Source organism: Brachycentrus maculatus, unplaced genomic scaffold, assembly GCF_059751285.1.
Source record: "Brachycentrus maculatus isolate JH-2025_06_01 unplaced genomic scaffold, ASM5975128v1 h1tg000342l, whole genome shotgun sequence".
NCBI lineage: Eukaryota > Metazoa > Arthropoda > Insecta > Trichoptera > Brachycentridae > Brachycentrus > Brachycentrus maculatus.
The window spans coordinates 260136-281803 of NW_028281091.1; the positions used below are offsets into that span (position 1 = coordinate 260136).

At 34.8% G+C, this 21668-nt stretch overlaps 2 protein-coding genes across 4 annotated transcripts; both read right to left on the reverse strand.

The window, feature by feature from the left end:
* Positions 1-4283: 4283 nt before the first annotated feature.
* Prosalpha2 (proteasome alpha2 subunit) lies at positions 4284-12651 on the reverse strand. Of its 2 annotated transcripts, none has more exons than XM_088269225.1 (6): positions 12592-12651; positions 11338-11414; positions 8346-8601; positions 7376-7531; positions 6330-6426; positions 4284-5332 (listed from the first exon to the last, which is right to left on the reverse strand). In XM_088269225.1, the coding sequence occupies exons 1-6, from the start codon at positions 12630-12632 to the stop codon at positions 5255-5257; spliced, it is 705 nt and encodes a 234-aa protein (XP_088125351.1). In that variant the 5' UTR covers positions 12633-12651; the 3' UTR covers positions 4284-5254. The 2 variants fall into 2 exon arrangements, with proteins under 2 accessions (XP_088125351.1, XP_088125350.1); XM_088269224.1 differs by lacking the exon at positions 12592-12651 and adding an exon at positions 11665-11747 and having other exon boundaries at positions 4496-5332.
* A 792-nt stretch (positions 12652-13443) lies between these two features.
* Positions 13444-20879, reverse strand: LOC148303880 (uncharacterized). Of its 2 annotated transcripts, none has more exons than XM_088269223.1 (4): positions 20447-20879; positions 19271-19421; positions 14998-15508; positions 13444-14402 (listed from the first exon to the last, which is right to left on the reverse strand). In XM_088269223.1, the coding sequence occupies exons 1-4, from the start codon at positions 20642-20644 to the stop codon at positions 14084-14086; spliced, it is 1179 nt and encodes a 392-aa protein (XP_088125349.1). In that variant the 5' UTR covers positions 20645-20879; the 3' UTR covers positions 13444-14083. The 2 variants fall into 2 exon arrangements, with proteins under 2 accessions (XP_088125349.1, XP_088125348.1); XM_088269222.1 differs by having other exon boundaries at positions 13961-14402; positions 19271-19341; positions 20447-20700.
* Positions 20880-21668: the final 789 nt, after the last annotated feature.

Consider the following 21668-nt stretch of genomic DNA (forward strand, 5'->3'; position numbering starts at 1 on the left):
AAGCTGATGATTCACTCAAAAAATGTTGAAAAACATTGAAAATGCGGAGCGACGACGGCTGTCAAGAAGCACGCTGTCCGCAAGAAGTCATTATATGGAAAGTCTACTGTATACATTTAGAAAAGAATGTCGTATTTCACATACAAACCTTTTTTTTTCAACATTGAATGCATTAAAACAATGTAACAAGACCCCGCTCCTGGTATGAAATACCCAGATCAGGATCGAGACCGCGGATCGCACGTCCGCCGGCCGTAGACGAGTCTCGCGTACGATGCTACGCCGTGTGCCGTTATGACAGTATTTGCCACCGCGGCAATTATGACCACCGCTCATTTTAATAAGTGGCAAAATTGGAAAGAGCGTGTAAAGTACGATTCGCGCGACTCTGCCGCGGTGCATAGGGCACTGCGCAGAGCCGACGCAATGTCGTGTTGTATATAAAACCAACTTAGTCTTAAAATGACACCTTTTTTTTATTTATGGACTGAAATATATCGCTCACTCCTTTCAACAACGTCATAAATCAAAAAACTTGATTTTTCAGGAGAACGTTTTTAAAGTTTAATAATACAATGTATTAAAAATAAATATCAAGCCACTTACCGAACTTTTTACTGTGCAACAGATCTTTTTAGGTAAAACCTGAAGGTTTTTTCTCCATTTGAAAAATATTTAGTTTATTTAAAAAAATAATTGAACAATACCTTTTCTTCAAAATGCAAAAACAACACTTTCTGCCCTGTAGCGGGTAAATATTAAGTTAAAAATATGCCTCTTTTGCTGGGATATAGTGCATTTTCTGGGCATTCTGAAAACAAGCACAACTGAAAATTGACTAAAAAAAAAAACTAACTAACCATCACGCCGCTTCACCCGCAGGGGTAGGCAGAGAGAATAGAGCGCCACACCACTCTGTCCTTGCAAACATTCTTCGCCTCTTCCACGTTCATGCATCTCCTCATACATACCCGCCGATTGTTACGACTCCTAACCTGACCACTTTCAAGTATTTGGCATACCTGATCGTGCCATGTTTTTCTCGGTCTTCCTCTGCTTCTTTTCCCACTAACATTCGCCTCATAAATTTGTTTTACCGTTCTTTCCTCACTCATTCGTTCCACATGTCCAAACCATCTCAACACACCTTTCTTAATTTTATCGATAATGCTGATAATGCGTCATAAATCGAAAATTGTCAATTTTTGATTTATGACGTTCTTGAAAGGAGTGAGCGATATGGGTTTTTTTTATAAAAAAAAAAACTAGACAAATCAGCATTTTTTTTCTTCCTGAATATGTTTTATATAAAGTAATATTTAAAAAATGTATGTATGTCTTATGGATATGTTATAAAAAAAATGTGGCGAGATTTTGTCCCACGGTGTTCAGCATCGGGATGTATTATTTCCAAAAAAATGTAAATATTTTATATATATTAAAAAAATATGTTTTAATTTTTGAAATTGTGTTTAATTTACAACATTTTAAGTGTGTCCAAATGAAGCGTACTCATTCCATAAAATCCAAACTCTCGCTGATAGACGTACGATAGCTGATATGGTTTTACTAGCTAATATCCTTTCTGATAAAATAGATTCACCAGAACTGGTTACCCGCATTCATTTTAGGGTACCGCAGAGGCAAACGCGTTATAATCAACTTTTTCAAGTACCTAAATGTAACACTGATTTTGCCAGAAATACTACCATTAACCGCATTATGGATACTTATAATAAAATGTTTGATGACGTAGATATATTTGGGAAAAGCACTAATTCCATAAAAAATGACATAACCAGGAATGATTGATTGTTGCCGTTTGTTCAACAAGCCAACTGTTTATTATCCCTGTTTGTTGGATGATTCATGTTGACATGGAATAGGTACTACACACACACACACACACACACACACACACACTCACCCCAACCAACATGAGAATAGCATTATCGAAGGATTTTTTTAATTGGCCATAGTTTGGTTCATTAATGTTGTATAATATATTGTTTTGGCTGTAAAAATCCCAAATAAAATAAAATACTTGTTCACAAAATCTGGATCATCTCCAATTACAGGAGTTATTTTCATATTATTTTTTGACATCTCATCACAGATGAAGAAGAATATGGAAGCGTTTACGGGGCTGACGACCGTCACAGGCTGGTTTAAGTGATCAGTTTACATACATACTAATAAAAGAGTTTCTGCTCAATAAGCAGCTTCTTTTCATCTCACCAATAGATGTCTCTAGTGAAGTTCTAGTGATTCAAGAATGTTTCGAAATTGGTTCATATATATATCATCATCATCTTCTAAAGGCAGCGCCTTGTTGTGTCAGCCACTTGTCTCTGTCAGTCGCCATCCTCTTGAGCTGCGAATAGGAGGAGACGTCCATGAGCTGCTTCAAATCCTGGAAGTATGAAGTTCTTGAAGTTATATATATATATATATATATATATATATATATAATAGAACTTTCAAGAATTCGAGTAGTGTGGTTGTCAATAATGGACATAATGGGTGAATGTTACACGTGTGTAAAGTGATCACTTAAAAACCAGCCTGTGACGGTCGTCAGCCCCGTAAACGTTTCCATATTCTTCTTCATCTTTGATGAGATGTCAAAAAATAATGTGTGTTTTATTTACTTACTGGAGTGTGCCCTAGAGACAAGATGAAGAGTAGACGCATTCGTGGGAGCCTGGCTGTAACAGGCATCAATAGTAAGGTAGGGGAAAGGCAATTGGAGGTGGTATGGGCACATAGGGCGCAGAGACCCTGATCATATTGTGAACCAGGCAGTCGCCATAGAAAGGCATCTAGAGGAAGACCAGAGAATTCATGGATGCTGCAGAGAGATAACATGATCCCAAGGCATGGCCTAGGTGACGCTGTATATGACAGAAGGACCTACAGCCTGAGGACGAGGAGACTGTCCAAATACTTGTTCATCTGATCAATCTGGATCATCTTAAATTACGATTTGTTTTTTTTTTTTAATTTTTGACATCTAAACATGGGGGAAATAAATGTATGTGATTTTTTCACTGTAATATTTATTCAAAATTACCCTGGACTGGTACCTGAAGCGGAGGGCTGATCGCCTTTCCTTCATGTATAAACGATCAAGATAACACTGCGTTTATATGACACAGTGCCCTATGCACCATTGGGGTGCGGATAAGGGTTTTATTAAACATGGGGGAACAAGAATATGGAAGTCTGGGCAATTGGTGAATATTACATGTCGCTCACTCCTTTCAAGAACGTCATAAATCAAAATTCATCAATTTTCAGTTGTGCGTGTTTTCGGAATGCCCAGAAAATGTACTATATCCCAGCAAAAGAGGCATATTTTTAAGTTAATATTTACCCGCTACAGGGCAGAAAATGTTGTTTTTGCATTTTGAAGAAAAGGTATTGTTTTATTATTTTTTTGAATAAACTAAATATTTTTCAAATGGAGAAAAAACCTTCAGGTTTTACCCAAGAAGATCTGTGGCATAGTAAAAAGTTCAATAAGTGGCTTGATATTTATTTTTAATACATTGTATTATATTTTTAAACTCTAAAAACGTTCTCCTGAAAAATCAAGTTTTTTGATTTATGACGTTCTTGAAAGGAGTGAGCGATATGTGTCAAGTGATCACTTAGCCACCGTACGATAGGTCATAAGCCCTGTAACCGTCCAGACTTCCAAATTCTTCTTCATCTATGTGAAGATGTCAAAAATGTAGTTTTATTATTTTGTCCCCCCTGGGAATCGAACCTAGGACCTCCAGTACGGTAGACAAACACGCCAACAAATACATTCAGAGGCAAACATTATACAAAAATAATACATAAAATTTTCACAAAAAATTAAAAGATTTTTTTAAATATAAAATATTTAATTCCAATACAAAAAAATTACAACAAAGTTTTCCACAGTAAGAAATTGCATACATTTTAGTTTTTCCAATATATTAATCCTTCTCAAAATAAACTATGAAATAATAATTATTAGAATAAGTTTACATTTATTCCGCCTCCGTAGTGTAATGGTCAGCACGCTCGGCTACCGTTCTGGAGGTCCCGGGTTCCATTCCCAGGGGGGTCTAATAAACATAAGTGATTTTTTCACTCTAATATTTATTCAATATTACACTGGACTGGTACCTTGAGCGGAGGGCTGATCACCTTTCCTTCGTGTGTAAACGATCGAGATAACACTGCGTTTATATGAAGCAGTGCCCTATGCACCATTGGGTGCGGATAAGGGTTTAAAAAAAATATATAAATATATTTATTCAATATTACCCTGGACTGGTACCCGAAGCGGAGGGCTGATCACCTTTCCTTCGTGTGTAAACGATCGAGATAACACTGCGTTTATATGAAACAGTGCCCTATGCACCATTGGGGTGCGGTAAGGGTTTTATTATTACATTTATTGTTCAATTCTCAGTACTTTTTTGATTGCTTTCATTATCAACAATGAATTAATTCGCAATTTTCTATTTGGCAAAAAAATGTATACAATTTATTTTGTGGATTTTTTTCATCTATACAAAAATTCAAGTTTCGTCTTAATTCAGGATATTCCAATACTCTCTTTGCCTTTTTTTTCATTTTCCAATACATGCGCCGAAATTCAAAATAACCGGTGCTGTATTATGAAGTATTCAAAGTAGTTATCATATGTTTTTTTTTTTTTTTAAATAGCTAACCATGAGAGCAGTTTTCTATTGAAAAAAAACTAGTTTTGAAGGTACTTTTTCTATCTGAAAAAGCGAGCCTTTATAAAGTAGCTCTTGTACTGAAAAAATCGAATACTTAACAGTAGTTTTTCTAAACAAAAAGCTAACTTTGAAGGTAGTTTTTCTAAACAAAAAGCTAACTTTGAAGGTAATTTTTCTAAACAAAAAGCTAACTTTGAAGGTAATTTTTCTAAACAAAAAGCTAACTTAGAAGGTAGTTTTTCTAAACAAAAAGATATCTTTGAAGGTAGTTTTTCTAAACAAAAAGCTAACTTTAAAGATAGTTTTTCTAAACAAAAAGCTAACTTTAAAGATAGTTTTTCTAAACAAAAAAAGCTAACTTCATGTGTAGTTTTTCTAAATAAAAAAACTAGCTTTGAACACATGAAAATATAAAATTTTATATTACTATTTTTACATATCCAGATGAATTTTTAACCGGAAGGAATCTATAAAGTTTTGTACAGACGAAAATGTGAAGTAATAGGAGGCTTACAATAAAAAGGGATAATTTAAATAATGTTGGCCAGATAGTCCTTGATGTGGGCTGGCTCCAGGCGTCGGAATCCAGTCGCGTCGCAAATACCAATCTGAAAATCGATATTTTACACTCAGTTCTAGGAATTATACAGGTGGCGGTATCAGTTCTAGGTAATTAAACAGGGTGAAAATCGATATTTTACACTCAGTTCTAGGAATTATACAGGTGGCGGTATCAGTTCTAGGTGTTATAGGGTGAAAATCGATATTTTACATTCAGTTCTAGGAATTACACAGGTGGCGGTATCAGTTCTAGGTTACAGGGTGAAAATCGATATTTTACACTCAGTTCTAGGAATTACACAGGTGGCGGTATTAGTTCTAGGTGTTACAGGGTGAAAATCGATATTTTACACTCAGTTCTAGGAATTACACAGGTGGCGGTATCAGTTCTAGGTGTTACAGGGTGAAAATCGATATTTTACACTCAGTTCTAGGAATTATACAGGTGGCGGTATCAGTTCTAGGTGTTACAGGGTGAAAATCGATATTTTACACTCAGTTCTAGTATTGATCACCCTATCGGAAGGTGTCATAATTTTTGCAAACGGCCTCGTACGTCAATCATATTTGACGTTTGTGAATTAGACAGATGTACAACGCCATTGGCAAAAAATATTGTTTGTAAACTATGTATTATCCCCCACATAGGTGCCATTAATTAAACCTTCCACGTAGAAGCTCTCGATACCCTATAAGGGTCCCCCTTTAATTTATATTTCACATAGGAGCTATACACCTTCCATACAGAAGCTTTCAATACCCTATAAGGGTCCCGCCTTCAATTTATCCCTCAGATAGGAGCTATAGACCTTCCATATAGAAGCTTTCGATACCCTATAAGGGTCCCCCCTTCAATTTATCCCTCAGATAGGAGTTAAAATCCTTCCATATAGAAGCTTTTGATACCCCCTTCAATTTATCATCAGATAGGAGCTAAAAACCTTCCATATAGAAGCGTTCGATACCCTATAAGGGTCCCTCCTAATAAGTTTATTAGGCGGATGTGGTTCTGTAGCAAGGAATCCGTGACAGGTTTCGCCTTACCTGGATATTGTCGGACGTCATCTGTCCCTCGAAACCTTCCTTGAGGGTCAAGATGGCCGTGTGGACAGCGTCATCCAGCTCCAGATCTTCACTATACCTGCAAAACGACACCGAGATTTGTGAAAGTTTCCATTAATGGTTTCGGCAGTCACTTTGCGGTAAAATCTATCCATTTTTAATTCAACTTTTACATGGCAAATACCACTATTTTTACTGTGACACGTGTTTCCATGCATTCCGCATCATTTTCAAACATCGACACACTGAAAATGATTCAGAATGCATCGAAACATATCGCTCACTCCTTTCAAGAACGTCATAAATCAAAAAACTTGATTTTTCAGGAGAACGTTTTTTAAGTTTAAAAATATAATACAATGTATTGAAAATAAATATCAAGTCACTTATTGAACTTTTTACTGTGCAACAGATCTTTTTAGGTAAAACCTGAAGGTTTTTTCTCCATTTGAAAAATATTTAATATATGTAAAAAAATAATTAAACAATACCTTTTCTTCAAAATACAAAAAAAACACTTTCTGCCCTGTAGCGGGTAAATATTAAGTTAAAAATAAGCCTCTTTTGCTGGGATATAGTACATTTTCTGGGCATTCCGAAAACATGCACAACTAAAAATTGACAATTTTTTATTTATGACGTTCCTGAAAGGAGTGAGCAATATGTCACAATAGATTTTAAGAAACAGAATTTACTAAAGTTCAGTTTAGTTACGTACGGTCCCGGGTTTGTTTCCCAGGAGGGGGGGAAATATTAGTATATAAATAAACACTAGATTAAACACTCTAGTATTTATTTAATATTACCCCAGACTGATCCCTGAAGCGCAGGAGTGATCACCTTGCCTTCATGCAAGTAACAATCAAGATAACACTGCGTTTATATGATGCAGTGCCCAATGCACCGATCAGGCGCGGATGACGGTTAGAAGAAGAAGAAGTGTATGTCCTATACCTACCGTATTCTTATCATCTATGGTGAGATGTCAAAAAATAGTGAAATGAAATGGTGTAAAAAGTCGGCGGTACCTCTTTTCCAGGAAGGTCTTCCCGTTGACGTAATTCTTCCCCATGGCTGTCGCCTTCCAGGCGTAGTACGCTCCGGAGGGATCGCACTGGAAGAGGTACGGGCGCCCGCTGTCCCAGCCGCATATCAGGAGGGACACGCCAAATGGGCGCACGCCGCTAAAGACAGAAAAATGATTAAATAATCACAATAATTAAAATGTAACTTTTTTTATTAAAAAAAATATTTTGGAAAGAGGAGCAGAGGAAGACCGAGAAAAACTTGGCACAATCAGGTATGCCAAATACTTGAAAGTGGTCAGGTTGGGAGTCGAAACAATCGTGGTGTGGCGTTCTATTCTCTCTGCCTACCCCTGCGAGGAAGCGCCGTGATGATTAATAAGTGAGTTAAAATTTTTTTTAAAAGAAATATTTGCGTTTTTATTATTTGCACAAATATTTCATTTTCATACTATTTCAATTTCATTATTAGAAATAGGTATCAAATTGTGGTAGAGTGGGTTCAAATCGAGAGACTCTAACTTAAGAGTCCGCGACACTAACCACGGGACCAAAACCCGACACATTTTATGACAACTTAATTATAATGTCTGCCGGTCTTGAAGCTAACCGCTTGAGTGGGAATAATGGGCGGGTACAAATGGAACGTGTTCGCCTCCGTAGTGTAATGGTTAGCATGCTCAGCTACCGTACAGGAGGTCCCGGGTTCGATTCCCAGGGGGGGTCAAATAAATACAAGTGTTTTTTTCCACTCTAATATTTATTCAATATTACCCTGGACTGGTACCTGAAGCGGAGGGCTGATCACCTTTCCTTCATGTATTATCGATCAAGATAACAATGCGTTTACATGATGCAGTGCCCTATGCACCATTGGGTGTGATTAAGGGTTAGAAGAAGGAGAAGACACATGGAACCCGCAGAAGGACAGGGGGCTCGGCGGGATCAGCGGGATCAGCGGGAGCGCACTCACCCGGTCTGCGTGTACTCCTGCATGACGGCGGCGACGCGCTGCACGAGCTGCGCCGTGGGGATGGTGTGGCCGTACATGAGCTTGTACTGCTGGGCCATCTTGCGCGCGCGCTTCACCAGCAGCCGGTAGTCGGGGCCCATGCCCGAGTACACGGCGCCCGCGCACTCGGTGATGCTCTCGATCTTGTTCACCGACTGCGGGCAGTACAGCAGCGACTTGTGCTTGTTCTCCGTCGCGATCACCACCCCGTTGCTCGCTGCAAACAAAAACCACATCACATTTTTAACCCATCCGACTGCCGGCCGCCAAACATTGGCGGTAGGTATGTTTTTACATCTGCAAATCAGCCGCCGTTTAAGCCACGCCCCCATCCGTGGTAGTTCATATTATGTATAAAGATACTTTTGGGTGATCTACAAATCAGTCTTCTTCTCCGTCTTAATCCTCATTGCTGAGGGTTGTGACCCTTGCAGAAGCAATGACTCTTCTCCAGTTATCCCTTGACTGCGCTGCACGTAGCGCTCCAACCACTGAGGTGCCTGCTGCTGCCTTAATTTGATCGGTCCATCGTGTGGGGGATCTTCCTCTCCCTCTCTTTCCCTCCAGGCTACCGATCACAACTAGTCGTTCCAGGCTATCCTCGTTGCCACGCGCAACGTGTCCAAAGAACTGAACAAATCAGTAAAGAAAGCTTTTTGTAATGCATTATTTCTTATAATTTTAATACAAATTTATTGACGACACTAGACCAAAGATGTCCCTGTAAGGATAGAATTATCCTTTTGATTGAAATACCAACTAAAATCAGTGAAAAATCAAAACTTTACATCCCAGGAGTAATGTTTTATTGAGTTATTTTTTCAAGTTTTCATGTTAATTTATCACATTTCTGATCTAGACACACGATAAAATACGTGCATAATAGTTATATGTACCATATTTATTGGTAAAACAGTAATAGTTTTTATGAGATAGTTAAAGAAGCCGCAAACACGCGCCCGGTTTGATTGGTCGGACTGTTGATATTTCAATTATGTATATAATAAGACATATGTAAAACAGGGCTGTGTAATGTCACCGCGGCTGTTTAACCCATCCGCATATCAGTGAACATTTGATGTTTAGTGCGCGGTACCTTTTTCTGCATTTAAAGATTATTTCTATGTTTGTTCTCGTTTTATCAGGTGCAAAATATGAGCGCCCCCTTGTTTGACAACCCATATCACCTCCCCTCTGGGCGGGGCAACTTTCTTACTTGCGGGGATACATTCAATTAGTGTCTTTATATGCATGTTTTGAAAAAAAACTGATATGCGGATGGGTTAAACAGCCGCGGTGACATTACACAGCCCTGTTTCACGCATGTCTTATATAATATACGTAATTGAAATATTCAGCAGTCTCAAAGCAAACAGCTTCTTTTCTGAAGACATTTATCGAGTTATAAGAATAATACAAGCAGAGGAAGGCCAAGGAAAACCAAAAGCCATGATCTAGTATTTAAAATACTTGACATCTTCAAGCTTTACATTCCTTTCTTATATCTTCGTTTTTAATTCTGTCATACAATGATTTTTCCACACATTCATCTGAATGAGCGTCTGGGGGAGTAACAGAATATGTTTTCTAAATTACATATTTCGTTAACCTTTTAACCGCGTTAACTTTGTTCCTAAGAGACCTGTGCGCGGCGGTATTTTGCCGTTTTTTAACTACTTTTATCATGTATTTAGTTAAGAAATGATTTATTTTCCTAAACAAAAACGTTCAATGGAATTCATTGTGCCTTTTTGGTACTCTATAATACACGTGTGTCACATTATTCTTGGAATATATCGCAATATAAACAAATTAGATCGTAAAATAAATAAATCAAAGCACGCATCGTGTGTCACTCTTACCCACTGGCGATGCGTAGCGTCGAGAGTGAGACAGATATAGGGCATGATTATGGCGCGGACTAATTACCGACCGCAAGAAAAATCAGGGATCTGTTGATTTATTTATCCTTGTGATGTTACAAATTTTTAGTCAGATATTTCAACAGATGTCATAAGGCCAAGGATTGACGTATTATTTTATCCAAAGTTCCGCACCATGAAAAAATCCCTCCAAGTTGAACTGAGGTTCGAAACTTGGAGCAATGTAAAAACACAAACGCTTATGTCAGCCGCATATGGGGCATGTTTTGTTAAAACACATACGGTTATACGAGCCGCGTGGATCCGGTTAATCTTCAAACGAATTGCCTATCAACAAATGTCAGGTATTGAACCACGAGTCCTTTTGTTGAAATACCGATATACACCAAAGACTGAAAGATAAATACAAAAAGGAGACTCACATTGCGATTTGATAATTGTGCACATATGGTTTAGACCTTAACAAAGAGATTGGTACATAATATTCATATGAAAACATTGGATAATTCCTTCTTTTCTGCCTTTGAAATGAGGCCGGCGCAGAAGGTAAGAATACCCTTCCCGTCCTTAGGCATCAATCCACCCAACGGGTACAAATAACTTTCTCGCCCGAAATGTAGAGAAATGGATTAAAGTCACGGGGCCAATTTTATTGTACGTTTTTCATCTATGAGGAATTTTCTGATGAGTCTAAGAGAACTGGGTATTGGTCCATCACACCACGCATGGAATATATGATATAACACCTCTATACAATATTTCGTTCTGGAGGTCCCGGGTTCGATTCCCCGGGGGGGTTAAATAAATATAAGTGATTTTTTCACTCTAATATTTATTCAATATTACCCTGGACTGGTACCTTAAGCGGAGGGCTGATCACCTTTCCTTCATGTGTTAAAGATCAAGATAACACTGCATTTATATAATGCAGTGCCCTATGCACCATTGGGGTGCGGATAAGGGTCTGAATGAATACAATATATAAATAAGAATTCCTCCAAGAAATTGATTCATACACTGGAATACTCATCAGACAAACGCCTTCTCCCGCAAACTGTAAGTTGGCATACCTTTGATTCCTACGGAGGGAGCCCCCGCGGCCACCGCTGCCAGGGCATACTCAATCTGGACCAATTTACCAGAAGGGCTGAAACAAACAGAGCAAAGAGTTATACAATGTTAGCGGAAAGTGCCCTCTGTTCATGATGAAGGATCGACTAGAGGTCCCACTGAACTAGATCAACACAAGAGAGACCACACTAAAGGTTGGCAATTGTTGTAGCAGTCAGTGCTCCAGTGCTGCAGCGGAGCCAGGATATACGCGGAGTTGCCGAGCCAGGATATACGCCTTCTTCCTACGCTGCGTTTACCTTCCACGCCGCCTTGTAATATAATACCTATTACTCGCTATTTCTCTCCCCTCATACAACGGCCCGAGTACTCCACGCTGAAGGTTGGCAATCATCGTGTCAGTCTGCAGCCGCTCTGAGCAGCGCCCCAGTGCTGCAGCGGAGCCAGGATATACGCCTTCTTCCTACGCTGCGTTTACCTTCCACGCCGCCTTGTAATATAATACCTATTACTCGCTATTTCTCTCCCCTCATACAACGGCCCGAGTACTCCACGCTGAAGGTTGGCAATCATCGTGTCAGTCTGCAGCCGCTCTGAGCAGCGCCCCAGTGCTGCAGCGGAGCCAGGATATACGCCTTCTTCCTACGCTGCGTTTACCTTCCACGCCGCCTTGTAATATAATACCTATTACTCGCTATTTCTCTCCCCTCATACAACGGCCCAAGAACTCCGCGCTGAAGGTTGGCAATGGTCTTTTAAATAATTTTGATTTTGGTGAAATTTAAAAAATAACAGAATGACAAAGCATATATTTGAATTTAGAAATTGAATAGAAACAGTTGAAAAGAAACCTTTAGATTTAGATTTAAATAATTCAAGTACAAACTATCAACAGCTGCATCACTATATTTTCATTAAAAGATTATGTCAATCCACGAATTTCTATCGCAAGTCAAAATTTGAGGTTATCCGGTTGTCAACATACAAAAACAAGAAAACCTAACCAAATTATGCATAAAATAGACTACAAATATTAAATACAGCTAAATAACATTCCAATTTATCATTTATGCACAAATTTGCGTCTTATTTTCGCAATTTTTGACCAATTTAAAAGTCAACAGTACTTTTTCACACCGCGGAAATAATCATATATAGATTGGCACCCGCTGTACAAACAAGGTTGTATGATAAATTAGTTAAATATATATGTTTCTCAGTATTTATTTTGTTGTTTTATTTAAAATTCTTACCTGAAAGTTGTTAAAGAAAAACTATAACGCTCGGACGCCATGATTACAAGCAAGATGACTGAAAATCTGCTGTCATTCGTGTTTTCATCTTCTTCCTTTAATAATACCATATACAAAAAAATAATAAATTACAGTACTTACTTACTTTAAGAACTGGGGTACTTTGTTTATACTTATTTGGACAAATTTATCAGTATTCTAGTGGATAAACGGTGATCATTATTAATATTATTTTTTAAATAAATGCGTTAATATGTTGTATATTACCAAAAAAACTAAGCCCTTTATTTATTATATTTTTAGAGATATTATGGTTATTAGAAGCAATGTGTACAAGGTACACAACACCGGAAACGGAGGGTTAATTAATAAAATAAATTCAAGCTATCAATGCTGAAATTAATAGTTACTAAAACTAACAAATTCACCGTCACTTTAATTGGCAGAGGGGGCAGAGTGCCACATAACCTTCTTTCCAAAACTTCCCTTATTTCACATGAATGTGGAAAAAAAACATGGTATGTCGGTATAAGTAATCTAAAAAGAATTTATGAAAGGTAAGAAATGAACCTAAAATCTGGCGGTGTCAAAAGTCTGCGTAATCGGAGGGCATGTATGACTAGATGTATGGATGTGAAGGAGGCGATGTCAGGACAGAAGAGTGTAGCGTTCTATCCTCTCTGCCTACCCCTGCGGGGAAACGGCGTGATGGCAGTAGTAGTAGTAGTAAGAAATGATTTAAATAAATAAAAGAGTGTAGCGTTCTATCCTCTCTGCCTACCCCTGCGGGGAAACGGCGTGATGGCAGTAGTAGTAGTAGTAAGAAATGATTTAAATAAATAAGAAACAATATTTTTATTAAATTCTTTTAATGACCGAAATTATTATATACAAATTTAGTTTTTAGGAGAGATTTGGTTCTCACTATGTCTGCTCTTGTCTCTATCCCATACGTGGGGATAAAATGATCTCTGAAAATGGTCAGACGTTCATATTCCTACCTCAACAGGCCTTTTTATCTATGTTAAGATCAAAGTCTTCTTCTTCTTCTTCTTATTGTAGGCCTTACGGCCTGTTTTTAAGAGGGATTAGCCTCCTGCGACGTCGATTCCCAGCTATCGGCCCATCTCTTTGGTGGTCTGCCTGGGGTTGGCCGTACAGTGCGATGTGGGGGAGCCTGGATGGTTCCATTCTCCTCACACGCGCATACCATTGTCTTCTTCGTTGCCTTCCCCACCTAACGACATCTTCCATCTCGCATATTTCCCTGATCTTGGCATTTCTCATTCTATCTCGAAGACTCTTGCCTGTTATGCTTCTCAGAGTCTTCATTTCTGACACTCTAAGCGTGTTTTTTGTGGCAGCGGTGTCTGCTCTACTTTCGATTCCATACGTCATGATGGGTCGGACACAAGTTTTGTATATCTTGGATGATCAAAGTAATAAATTAAAACATATGAAGCCATTCAAAAAGAGCAAAAAAATGGCAATTCTACTGCCCAGAGTCAGCGGCAACGCCATGTTTCTTCATATGCGCCTTCAGCGTGGCGGCTTGTGAAAAAACGTGACCGCAAACCGCGCACGCGTGTTGTCGTGTGCGTGAATGTGTCACCAAATGCAGTTTCAAAGACCTCTTCCGCCCGAAAGATTTGTGACACAATTCGCAGGGAAATTTTCGCTCTCCAGTGTGGCGGACGAGGTGATCAGTCAGCGATCTGCGAGTGAAGAACGATCGCCCGCATTCGTCGCACGTGTGAGATTTTTCATGGAAGTGCACGTTTCTGACATGCGCCCTCAAATGGCTGCCAAGTCTGAAAAGGAAAAGAAAATATTATATTTGGTCAAATAAATATTATGGTCAACACGCTCGGCTACCGTTCTGGAGGTCCCGGGTTCAATTCCCAGGGGGGTTAAATAAATAAAAGTGATTTTTTCACTCTTACATTTCTACAATATTACCCTGGACTGGTATCTGAAGCGGAGGGCTGATCACCTTTCCTTCGTGTGTTAATGATCAAGGTAACACTTTTGTATTATGCAGTGCCCTATGCACCATTGGATGCGGATAAAGGTTAAAAGAAAAAATATACAAATATTTTATTACAAAAAAAAAAAAAATATATATATATATATAAATTCCCAGGGGGGGTCAAATAAATATAAGAGATTTTTTCACTATAATAATTATTCAATATTACCCTGGACTGGTGCTTAAAGCGAAGGCCTGATCACCTTTCCTTCATGTGTACAAAATAACACTTAATCAAGCCAAAAAAAATATAGAACATTTAAATAATGAGAATAACTGTGTTCATATGATGCAGTGCCCTATGCACCATCGGGTGGGGATGAGGATTCGAAGAATATTTCAATTCGATTCAGTTTTTAAAAAGTTTAACAACTAACCTATATCGATTTGTGCACTGACGGCATTTATAAATTTTATCCTCTTTTCCATGTTTTTCGACCATGTGCTTTAAACGTGCGTTGTAAGTCAGGAAAACACAGTCACACTCCGGACACTTGAAGCTCAAGCAACCTCCCCCGTGCGTGACATTTTCGTGAGTAACCAAGTACCTCTTGGTCTTGAATTTTTTGTCGCACTGCGTACATTCAAACCGCTGCTCCGAATGCGTTTTTAGATGGAAAAATAGACTTTTAAGTGACGCACAAATCTTTCCGCAGATATCGCAAATGTGATGCGGGTAGTGCTCTGGCATGTGTGCTACTAACTCCTTGAAGAATGCGAATTGTATACCGCACTTATCGCATTTTAAGTTTGATTTATCTAGCGTATACGGGAGAGAGAATTTTGCAGAGTTTTTTAGCCTGTTGATGGCGTTTGGAGGTTCGTCAATAGATGGCGTTGAACTGGCTGCGTTTAATTCAGAATCCGATACGATAAGCGTTTTTTTACCTAGAAAATATGAGACAAAATTATCATACAAAAAAATATACATATATTAATTGATTTGGAGTTTAATTTATAGAACTTCATTATAATTTGTGTATTAATTTTAAATCAAACACAGATATTTTGAGTCTACTAAGTTGTATTTTACTAACAAAAAACTCAATATCGTGACAATTGTTTCACCTTGTTAATAATGCCCTAAAAAAATCTAACAGACTCAAAAAATCAGTGTTTGATTTAAAATTAAGATATAAATATATATACAGTGAAACCTCTATCTGTCGTTCCTCGAATAATCGTTTTCCCGGATGTGTCGTTTATTTCTTCTATCCCTACTTAATTTTATACTAAACTAAACCGCATCGATCGTTTCTCTATCACCATTTACCACATTTATCATTCGAATTAAGGTGCGTATTTGATACATTTTGTCTGTTTTTTTTACATTATTTCTTACATTCAACGGCAACGTATGGGATAGAAACTATGGAAAGCTCGTGCAACCGATAGCAGGAGAGGTCGATATCGATGAAAAGGAGCCGCTGCCTGTACCTGCATTTCCAGAAGCGTGCACACTCTTTGAAAGAAAACTGTCTAAAACAGTTAAAAAACAAAAGTATTTTTTAAAATTATTTTTAGGTTTGTATTTTTTTTTAAATAAATACATTTGCATCTGGTATCATGTATTCTTCTTAGAATTTTAGCCTTCAAACGGTTATGCAGATTGGGAGGACAGTATCTTTACTCGGTCGTATCTATTTGCGTATTGACCTCTTAATCCCGCACTAATTGTTTTCCCGCATTCATAGTTTATTTTAATAGGTCCCTTTAAAAACGATAGATAGAGATTTCACTGTATATATATATATATATATATATATATATATATATATATATATATATATATATATATATATATATATATATATATATATATATATATATATATATATATATATATATATATATATATATATATATATATATATATATATATATATATATATATATATATATATATATATATATATATATATATATATATATATATATATATATATATATATATATATATATATATATATATATATATATATATATATATATATATATATATATATATATATATATATATATATATATATATATATATATATATATATATATATATATATATATATATATATATATATATATATATATATATATATATATATATATATATATATATATATATATATATATATATATATATATATATATATATATATATATATATATATTATATATATATATATATATATATATATATATATATATATATATATATATATATATATATATATATATATATATATATATATATATATATATATATATATATATATATATATATATATATATATATATATATATATATATATATATATATATATATATATATATATATATATATATATATATATATATATATATATATATATATATATATATATATATATATATATATATATATATATATATATATATATATATATATATATATATATATATATATATATATATATATATATATATATATATATATATATATATTATATATATATATATATATATATATATATATATATATATATATATATATATATATATATATATATATATATATATATATATATATATATATATATATATATATATATATATATATATATATATATATATATATATATATATATATATATATATATATATATATATATATATATATATATATATATATATATATATATATATATATATATATATATATATATATATATATATATATATATATATATATATATATATATATATATATATATATATATATATATATATATATATATATATATATATATATATATATATATATATATATATATATATATATATATATATATATATATATATATATATATATATATATATATATATATATATATATATATATATATATATATATATATATATATATATATATATATATATATATATATATATATATATATATATATATATATATATATATATATATATATATATATATATATATCTTAGTCGTACAGGAGAAAGTGACCAACCAACAAAACGTAACATGTTAAGGAGGGCCATATAAGTCACTTTTCCTTGGCAAGAAAATAAACATCAATGCAGTTAGTCATTTTTACCAAGTCAATATATTATACTTCCAAGTTTAAAATCCTTTGGGATTTTCATATCATAAATACATGTGTGAGTTACAAAAATTTGAGTAGTGTGGTTGTCAATCATGGTGAATGTAACACGTGTATTAAACCAGCCAATTAAACCAACTTATGACAAGTTGTACGCCCGGTAATTACCTAGACTCCCATATTCTTCTTCATCTATGTTGAGATGTCAAAATGTAGAAATAAAATAAGCAAATGAAAATAAGCAGATTGTTGAACAACAAACTAGATAAAAATATCGAAATCTTTTAGTACACAGCCATGATACACGATTTACCCACAACGAAGGTTTGATAGTCCCAAGACAGCCCTGAATATTTAAACTGTGTGTTTTCTGAGTAAGCGGCAGCTCAAACGCCACACGGTGTATATATTTGGCAAGGTTTCATAATATCCTTTATATCTACTAGACAAAAATATAGAAATCTTCTAGTACACAACCATGATACACGATTTACCCACAACGAAGGTTTGATAGTCCCAAGAATTAACAATACATATGGGAGTCCAACACTGCACTATATCCTTACAAACATTTTTATTTTGTTGCCGACGGAGGTTAGAGGTCAAAATAAAATACGGAACTAAGGCAAAATAATAATAAATAAATAATAAAACCCTTATCCGCACCCCAATGGTGCATAGGGCACTGCGTCATATAAACGCAGTGTTATCTTGATCGTTTACACATGAAGGAAAGGTGATCAGCCCTCCGCTTCAGGTACCAGTCCAGGGTAATATTGAATAAATATCACAGTGAAAAAATCACTAATATTTATTTTACCCCCCTTGGGAATCGAACCCGGGACCTCCAGAACGGTAGCCGAGCATGCTGACCATTACAAGGCAAAATAAAGGAATGGGTAAATGATCAAGAGTTAATTTTATGAAAATTGTAAAATGTTTATATTCTTAATTTTTCTCTCTCTTTTGTGTGTATATTAGGTTAAAATGGTTAAAAACAATAAAAAAATATATTAAAAAAGAACTCATTCTTAAAAATAATATTACCAACAAGTGTATTAAGCTTTAAAATATTAATTCTCTAAAATATGGCTATGTCAATAAATTCTTCCTTTCCCAGAAAATAAATATAAGGGTACATACCCACATCCCCCATTAGCTACTGTTGTCTCCCATAAATTATTGCTGCACGTGTTAAAACTGTCACTTAGAATTGTATAGCTACATAAGGACCGTAGTCCATTTGATCTTCACATTCGTTTGATAATGCCCTAACAAGGCGAAACAATTGTCACAATATAATTTTTTATGTGTTTTTTGTTAATAAAATACAACTTAGTAGACTCAAAAAATCTGTGTTTGATTTTAAATTAATACATAAATTAAAATGGAGTTCTACAAATTAAACGCCAAATCAATAAATAAAAAAGAACTCCACCTACAAGACACACAAGGTGGCTTGGTGGGTCTCTGAAATTTTTTTAAAAATATGTTATTATTTGAATAAATGTGTACAATTTATGTTAGTAAAAAAAAATCACAAACTTACTTCTTTTTCCAGGTTTAGTTTTAGGTGTTGAAATTGCTTCAAGTAGAATTTTTCTAGATTGCAGTATTCTTCTATGGAAATGGAATGCATTTTTTAATCTTACAACACATCCTTCACATATCAACGGCTCTAATTTGTCCATTTTCAAGAACTGAAACAGTTCGATAATTATTTTATTTATTGTTTCGGCATTAACTTTGTGGTAAGACATGTTACAATGATTAAAGAAAACACTTCGTTTTTTACCACTTGATTTTTATTATAGACTACATGTTTCAGAAGTTAAACTTCCATCATTCAGGTCTGTATAATAACAGTTATTATACAGACCTGAATGATGGAAGTTTAACTTCTGAAACATGTAGTCTATAATAAAACTGAAGTGGTAAAAAACTAAGTGTTTTCTTTAATCATTGTTAGATCGATAATTAACAAAATTATGAAAATATTCAAGCTGGTATTTTTACTGAATTTTTTATATCTTGTGAGTTTTTTTAAAAACCCGAATGCTAATTAGCTGTAACATTTTGAGTGTGTCCAAATACTTATTCACAAATCACCAATAGATGTCTCTAGTGATGTTCTAGTGATTCAAGAACAAGGTTTTAAATTGGTTTATATGTATTTTTTTTGTCCGCCTCCGTAGTGTAATGGTCAGCACGCTCGGCTGCCGTTTTGGAGGTCCCGGGTTCGATTCCCAAGGGGGGTAAAATAAATATAAGTGATTTTTTCACTGTCATATTTATTCAATATTACCCTGGTGGTACCTGAAGCGGAGGGCTGATCGCCTTTCCTTCGTGTCTTAAGGATCAAGATAACACTGTGTTTATATAATGTAGTGCCCTATGCACCATTGGGTGCGGATAAGGGTTTTTATTTATTTATATTTTATATATATATATATATATATATATATATATATATATATATATATATATATATATATATATATATATATATATATATATATATATATATATATATATATATACATACACACACACAAACATATCAAACCAACTATAGATGGATCTTGTAAACTTATGATGTGTAATGAGATTAATGATATATGTAGTGTGTGTATGCGGGTGTGCGTGTGTGGGTTTATTTTTTCATAAGTGATTTTTATTTATCTTTTTGTAATATAATAAACAAAACAATGTAAAATATTTGAACCTCGATTGAGAAGCAATCAAACAGCATTTGTCCGCATGTTTCATTAGTATCTTCAGTTGACATTCCACTGGACACGTTTGTAAGATTTTCTTTTGATAAACAACACTGGCATACATTGCTCCAATTTTCTTTACATGTTTTTTCAATATTTACTTCATTTTCCGCAAGTTCTGTGTCCATGCGACCAGACACTGACATTTCAAAGGCAAACAATTCCAAATCAAAAAGCGATTAGTGGTCGTCAACAAAAAATGGCATCAAACCAAGTTTTCAGCTTTTTTAATATTTTTCTACGTCCAAAGAGAAGAGTTATCTTTCAGCTTTACTTCTCAAATGTCGAAACATTAATTTTCATTCAGAAAATCTCGTAAATAGGGAAGTAATCTTGTTATATTTTTGATGTTGACAATTTTGTACTCATACGTCATCTGTCACAATTATGTCAAAAATTACTAGGAAAAGACCGCGTTTATATTTTTTTATTATGATCGTATTACGATCACTCTCCTAAAATAACGCATAAGCAAACTGAAGTGGAATAACTTTACAGACTGTAAATGATAATTGATTATTTATTTAAATTTTAAGTGATGGAGACAATAAAATCTTTTTGAAACCAATTTATAGAAAATTAAGGTAAAATTTTAGGTGTTTTGATCGTTAGTTACTAAAAATTAGGTTGCAAGAGTGACCCGGTAGTAAAACTAGAGTTGAAACTCTGATTTAAATTTACTTAATTATAGGGCGTTCGTTCCCTATTTTCTTTCCTATAAACTGGTGATATCCAATATCCTAAACGTAAATTAACTGTATCCCATCCAATATATTCCAATCCAAATTCGGGATTATGAAGCACAGGAGTTATCAATTTACCTTCGTGTACTTTATGATCGAACCAATGCAGTCTCCTTTGCACCATATGGTTCACCCTGGATTGGTACGTGAAGCTCAAAATCACATAATATTTTACCACATAAGTGCCCTAGAGGTAGTTCTTTTACGAAAATGGCGTTAGTTAAATTATGCTAAATTATTTTTATTTCTATTATTTGCCAAAAGTGGTTGGACTCTAGCCAATGTCTGAATACGACGGATAGTTCAGTCCTTTAGACACGTTGATTGTGGCAACGAGGGTAGCCTGGAACGACTGGTTGTGATCAGTAACCTGGAGGAGAAGAAAGGGAGAGGAAGATCCCTATACGATGGACCGATGGAGTTAAGG

What these genes read in the sequence shown, in the direction of transcription:
- Prosalpha2 (XM_088269224.1), bottom strand. Translation starts at nt 11,732, where the DNA reads ATGATTGCCAACCTTCAGCGTGGAGTACTCGGGCCGTTGTATGAGGGG. An exon ending in CAGGAGTACACGCAGACCGG is followed by an intron (nt 7,532 to 8,345) that starts GTGAGTGCGCTC and finishes TTCTGTCTTTAG; the next exon opens with CGGCGTGCGCCCATTTGGCG. An exon ending in TGACGTCCGACAATATCCAG is followed by an intron (nt 5,333 to 6,329) that starts GTAAGGCGAAAC and finishes ATCGATTTTCAG; the next exon opens with ATTGGTATTTGCGACGCGAC.
- LOC148303880 (XM_088269223.1), bottom strand. Translation starts at nt 20,644, where the DNA reads ATGTCAGTGTCTGGTCGCATGGACACAGAACTTGCGGAAAATGAAGTA. An exon ending in TTGATTGCTTCTCAATCGAG is followed by an intron (nt 19,422 to 20,446) that starts GTTCAAATATTT and finishes GAACTGTTTCAG; the next exon opens with TTCTTGAAAATGGACAAATT. An exon ending in CAGTGCACAAATCGATATAG is followed by an intron (nt 14,403 to 14,997) that starts GTTAGTTGTTAA and finishes TTTCCTTTTCAG; the next exon opens with ACTTGGCAGCCATTTGAGGG.